This window comes from Egretta garzetta, unplaced genomic scaffold, assembly GCF_000687185.1.
Source record: "Egretta garzetta isolate BGI_Z169 unplaced genomic scaffold, ASM68718v1 scaffold867, whole genome shotgun sequence".
In the NCBI taxonomy this organism is placed as follows: domain Eukaryota; kingdom Metazoa; phylum Chordata; class Aves; order Pelecaniformes; family Ardeidae; genus Egretta; species Egretta garzetta.
In genome coordinates this window covers 27,629-33,721 of record NW_009260291.1, presented here as the reverse complement: position 1 = coordinate 33,721, position 6,093 = coordinate 27,629, and the positions used below count along the sequence as shown (strand labels likewise).

General features: G+C 61.2%; 1 protein-coding gene across 3 annotated transcripts in view; it reads right to left on the bottom strand.

Annotated features, from left to right (window-relative positions):
• MED24 (mediator complex subunit 24) overlaps nt 1-6,093 on the bottom strand; it is a 20,826-nt gene that overhangs the window by 4,528 nt on the left and 10,205 nt on the right. For all 3 annotated transcript variants that reach the window (XM_009642548.2, XM_035897958.1, XM_035897959.1), the window contains 8 exons: nt 5,102-5,213; nt 4,333-4,475; nt 3,490-3,527; nt 2,725-2,807; nt 1,247-1,425; nt 1,013-1,112; nt 472-647; nt 114-378 (listed from right to left, as the gene is read on the bottom strand). In XM_009642548.2, the coding sequence (XP_009640843.1) occupies nt 114-378; nt 472-647; nt 1,013-1,112; nt 1,247-1,425; nt 2,725-2,807; nt 3,490-3,527; nt 4,333-4,475; nt 5,102-5,213 (1,096 nt within the window). The remainder of the gene's footprint in view (nt 1-113; nt 379-471; nt 648-1,012; nt 1,113-1,246; nt 1,426-2,724; nt 2,808-3,489; nt 3,528-4,332; nt 4,476-5,101; nt 5,214-6,093) is intronic.

Here is a 6,093-nt window from a genome sequence, read left to right as displayed (position 1 = left end):
CGCCCGGGACTGTCACAGCAGTCAGCCCAGCCACAACCAGGACTCCTGGGCACTGGGAACACGGGCTAGCCCCAGCAGTCCTGGGCTCGACAGCCACCGTGTCCACCCTGTACCTTGACCAGGTTGTTGCAGAACCAGTAGACCCCCCCCATATGCAGCAGGGTGTCGAAGATGTGGATGGAGCGGCTGTCAACCCAGCCCTTCTCCAGCACCTTGGTGAAGACACTTGTCAGCACCTCCTTGATGGGCTTCTTGGGGGGCAGCAGGTTCCAGTAGGGGATGGTGTCCATGCCCGTGGAGGGGAACTTGATCTGCGTGGCTGTTTGCTGCAGGACGTCTGCGCACATGTGCTCCAGGATGGAGCTCATGATCACCACGCTGCGGCAGAGACAGACAGGGTCACGCAGGCCCCAGGAGGTGGAAGAAGGGCGGGAGACGGCACAGCACAGGGCCTGGTGCACTGGAGCTCACCGCTCATTGTAGAACTGCAGGGTGTTCTCGCTGTACAGGGGGGTGGCCAGCTGCCGGATCATCTGCAGGGACTTCTCCCGCTCATCCAAGCCCAGCATGCGGACATGGGCCACCAGCCAGGCCACCGCACACACCGCCATGCTGCACACCTTCCCCTTGATGTTGTCTGTGATTTTCTAGGGGAGGAGATGGCAGTGGAGGTGGATGAGCACAGACGTGTGGGTGCACAGGCTTTATCTCAGCATCACTTCCCAGGGCTATGGGTCCCAACTGCAGGGTCCAAGCACTTCACTCCTCCACGGACTGACCATGCCCCTGCCAGCCCCACTGCCACCAAGAGGGCAGTTCAGGGTAGCATCTGAAGCCATGTCAGTTCCCCACCCAAGTCACACAGGAGCCAGTGAGCTCCACGGTGGCTGCAGGAGCACTCAGGACAGGAAAACAGGAGACCCCTGCCCTGCTCAAGCCTTGGCCCCTCCTCGGGACACAGTGCAGTGGCAGTGCCTTGCTCTGCCCCACACCATCCTCCCGCCAGGCCCACCTGGATTGACTCAAAGGTGAGGACGCTATTCTCCCAGGCATTGAGGATCTCCAGGATGGCAGCTGAGATGCTCAGACATGCCTCATGCCACTTCATCTGCCTGCCAGGGAAGAGAGAGGTGGAGGGGTTCAGGCACTCATTCAGAGAAGCCATGGGACCAGGGAAGATTGGGTGGGTGCTCCCCTCCCGGTCCACCCTGCCCCGGCAGGGTGGGTGTGCAGGCTGAGCTCTTACACCAGCTTCATCTCAGAGGAGTTGTTGAGGAGGGCAACCAGGGATTCCACCTTGGTGGAGTCAGGGCGGAAGCAGGGGTGGTCGGGGTTAAGGATTTTCCCCTCCTCAGGCATGCAGGTCAGCATCCAGGTCTCAAAGAAGGGCACCTCATCCGCAGGGTTCGACTCCGACAGGATCACCTGGAAGGGAACCAGCACAGGGTCTGTCATGCGGCCTGCATCCCGCAGGGACCCTGCTGGGACCCCCCACCCTGGGGTAGGACCCCCACACCCCGGGGTCTGCCCCTTCAACCTGGGGAGCTCATGGCTGGGGGAACAGCGCCGCCCTGTGGCCTGCATGGAGAGGCAGGCACTGGTCAGCTCCCAGTAAGGCACTGGTCAGCCCTCCATAAGGCACTGTTTTCCAGTCTGTGGTTCTCCCCCTCTACCAGAGGGCTCCCCGGGGGACCACAGCCCATCTCAAAGCAGCACCCCAGTGCCTTCCCTCGGGGAGATGCCAGGACAGGACCAGTCCTGAGGGGCTGCAAGCGTGGCAAGGGGGGGGTCACCACGTCCTGTACAGAAAGGGCCACTTGTCCCCCACCCACCAAGCTGTGCTCAGGGTCCCCAGCGCCAAGGCCGGCTGGCCCGTGGCTCTGCAGGGTCGCGGCACGCAGCCCGGGGTCAGGGTATGCAGCCCAGCCAGCAGCCAGCTGGGAAGGCTCCCGGGGGGAACACGAGCTGGGAATCCCGCACGCCGCTTCCTCCCTTCAGCCCACCATCACCCAAGAGACGCTATTTTTGTCAAAAAAGTTTTGCACATCTGTTCAGCAACAGCTGGGCAGGAAAGTCGCTCTGGGCCGGGCCAAGGGATGAGACCTCATCAGACAGCCCCGGGCACGTCCGCTCCAAGCTGACTCCAGCCAGGACTCCCCCTCCCCGCTCCCCAGGGCCATCCGGGCAGGCCCCCTCCCACCCGCTTTTTGCTCTCTCTCCATGTTCCCGGTGTTTCGGTATCATTTTGCCTCCCAGCACACACAGATGTCGAAACCTGGAAAATTTTCATGCAACCAAAGTACTGTTTCCTGAGCGGGGCTGCAAGTTCCTCCTCTCATGGGGGAGGGCTGAGGCTCAGCATGGCTGCATGGGCCCCCCTGGCCAGCCAGGGCCAAACCAGAGGGGCAATGCTGGGAAAAGTCTGGGTGAGATCAGAGCTGGCCAGGAGAGGGTGCGGAGTCAGTGTTCCCACTGACACCACGGTACCATAAAGAGAGTGCAACCAAAGCCCTCAGGAAGGCTGCAGCCACCCCTGCTCCATCGCCTGGCACTGACAGACCCTTCAAGGACAGATTTCCACCTGCACCCGGTGAAAGGCACTGACTGCTCTATCCCACGCAGCAGGATGGCTGTGGGGATGGTGGCCATGGCAAGCTGGCCGCTAGAGGAGGCTGGCAGGCTACAGCACAAGGTCAGAGCCCCATCCCCTTGGAGGATGCTTACCTCCGAGCCATAGGTCTGGGCCACATGGCACAGCATGAGGAAAGAGATGTCGAAGAGCAGGGCCCGAACCGAGGCTCCTTTGGCTGAGGGAGGAGAAACAAAGACCTTGAGGATCTCCAGTCTCAGCATAAGGAGGCAGGCAGGAGCCCTGTGAGCTCAGGGGCCAGGACCCTGCTTCCTCCAGGCAGCTTTTCTAACCCCCAAGTGCTTGTGTGCTCTACGGGATGTGCCAAGTGCCTCCCTCCACCCCATCTGCCTCTGCTCAAGCCCCCAAAGCAGCTTTGGCCTCCTGTTCGGCAGCCCCAGCCCATTCTGGGGCTCCCCCCACACCACGGAAGGTCAGAGCACTCAGCAAGTTTCATCACACGCGAATGCAGTCAGAGTCCTTATCTCGGGCTCTGTGCTGACACATCACCCCTTCCAGGGAGGGAGCCAGGGCAGGGCTGGCCCGGAGGGGCCCCATGGGCTAGGCTGGGGAAAAAAAGCTCTTCCCCTGCAAGCAGGGAACACCCCACATTTGGGATGGACACACATGTGGGCAGTGGGTCCCCAGGGAGCCCAGATCCCTGCTGGCACCCAGCCACATGCCCCCTGTGCTGTGCTCCCTGCCAGCAGCCCCCAGCCAGGCCCGGCATAGCTCGGCTTGCTCTGGCGCCGCAGATAGTCCCAGCTTAATCCAGCCAGGCCCCGCAGCGTCCCAGCACGTGGCAGTGGCGGGGGGAGCATAGCTCAAACCACCCCACACACGGATGCGCATGCACTTACAGCCTTCTCCGGTGATGTGCTTCGTGAATTCATTCAGCCTAGAGGGGGCAGAGAGAGCCGCGGTGAAGCATTATCATCCCTTGAAACAGGCCTCTTCCCATCCCCGAGACAGGCAGGGGGCTGCCGACCCCCTCCTGCACCCCAGCCCAGCACCCAGCTCTGTGTCCCGCACAGAGGAGCAGGGTGGGCAGGGACCAAAGCGGGGCCCGGCTCTGCAGACACCCTCCGGCACAGCAGGGCTGAGCCGCCTCCTCCCCCTGCTCCCCTGCAGCAAAACAGGTCCAGCAACGCTGCTTTTCCCCACACCCAGTCAGCCTGGCATTAGAGCGCATCCTCTCACCACAGCCGGCTCTGCCTGGCTGCGTGGGGATTCCTGAGCACGGCCCTCTCCGCACCGCAGCAGCATGAACCCCCAGATGAAGCAAGCACGGCAGGGCCGTGGGGTTCGAGCTGCCCCAGGCCTCCCTGCTCAAGCAAACACATCACGCAGCCCCATGCGTGCCGGTGCGTGTGCTCTAACCAGGACACGGGCGTCTGGGGACTGAAGGCGCACACACAGCGAGCGCCCTGGATCTGAGGCTGTCCCGGCACTTTCAGTTTAATACCCTTAAACCAACCTGCCTTCAATTTTCTGCCCTGTTCACACAGAAGCAAAGATGAGGTGCTGCAGGGTGCAGTCTCTCTTGAGATCCCAGCCCTCCCCAGGGCTCTGCTGGATCCAGTGCTGCACAAACACTGGGCCAGAGGCACATCCAGCCCTGTCTGAGGGAGAGTTTGGGGGGCTGCCCGCTCACCCCAGCCCCACTGGTCACCATGGACAGTATCATCCAGGTGGACACTCACTTGATGAACTTCCGAGCAAAGGATTTCAGCTTGCCGGTCGCTGCTGCCGCTGCCAGCAGCAAGTCCAGGCTCTTCCCAGACAGCATATGACCCAAGACCCCCAGCAAGCCCTCAGGGGACTTGGAGTGATCCGCATCCATGGTCTACAAAAAAAAAAAAAAAAAAAAAAAAATAGAGGAAAGAGAAGTCACAGGCAATGTGTGCTACAGAGCAGCAGTCAAATTCTGGCCATGGGGGCAGAGTTGACCGGCTGCCAGAGCCTGCAAGGCCTCAGTGAGCAGAGACCCACAGAGCTCGGGGGGTGGCAATGGAGCCCTCTGTGCCCCAGGCACCACAGGGCACGGCGCAGGGGAGAGCCACGGAGCACCGAGGCAACACAACTGGCAGCAAAAAATCCTCTTGCACTCAGCAGCAGTGAGGGAACCAGAGTGACACAGGGACAGGGGTAGTCCCTGGGGACCAGGGGAGATGCACGTGGGGAGGCAGCTGACAGCAGGACAGGCAGAGCTGGCTGGGCTCAGGCTGCTGGCTCTGACAACAATGTGCCACCTGACAGCTCCTCCAGCTTCCTGGGAAGGAGGAGGAGAGCTCCTGGTCTCCGCAGCAGAGCAGCAAGGCTGGGAGTGATTCCTCCATTCCTCCACCACAGCACAGGGGGAGATCAGGCACCTCCCAACCACCCCGGTGGCCTGGTTGAGACTGGTGCTGCTGGAAATAGGCTCTGGCGCTGAGACCAGCCTGCCCAGCACAGATGCAGGAGGGGACTCACCTTCAGGATGTTGGTGACAGTTGGCTCGGCCCTCAGGATGAGCCCTGGGTTTGGCTGGATGTTGGCGTTCTCTGCCGATTTCAAGCGCGGAGCATGTTCTCTGTCCGCTGCTCTGGAGGATCCACAAGGAAGGGCCAGTGAGCAGGAATTCGTCACCCTGCCTTCACTCCTCCCCATCCTCAGCCACATCCCACCCACCTCCATCACTGGCACCCCCCAAGGGAAGGCCACCACCTCAGGCCACCACCAGCTGCCACTCTGAGAGGACAGACTGACTGTACTCAATCCGTCACTGAAAGCAAAGCCTTGTCCCTCCAGGCCACGGTGTCCCACCTGCAGGACAGCCAGTGGCATCACAGCTGGTCCTTTAGGCTCCCCCCCCCCGGCAAGAAGGGCAGCAAGGCGAGATGCTCCCACCCCCACTTGGTTACCCAGACTTTTGAGGGAGCTGTACCGTTTGGCAATCAGGTTGGTCATGTTGGCCTCTGAAAGCAGCCCCTGCTTGCTGCACTCCTGCAGGAGCAGATTCATGCAGTTGCAGCTGAAAGAGAGAGGAGAGCATTAGCCTGAGGGACAGCATTCTTTTTTTTACAGACAGTGCCACAGGGCAGGGGGACTCCTGGGTTGCCCTCCTGGCCCTGCTCCCACCCCTCTGAGGATGCTGCAGGGCCAAAAGCAGCTCCAGGTATCACACAGCATCACCAACATGTGAATCAGCTGTCAGACACTCACTGCCTCGCTCATTCGGCAGCATCAGGTCCTCAGCAAGAAGGAATTGGATCAGAAACTAAAAAAGCTTTGTCAGGGCTGCCCCAGCACCCCCTACCGTGGCTCCCCGCAGAGATGACGGGGTGGTTGTGGCACAGACTGGCCACAGGCTCACAGTGCTGCAGGTCAGCCCTGGACACGGCCAGCACTCACTTGCATCGCTGATCTGCTTTGTCAAGCAGAGGGGTCAGCTTCAGCAGGCACTCGAAGGCACAGTTCAACTC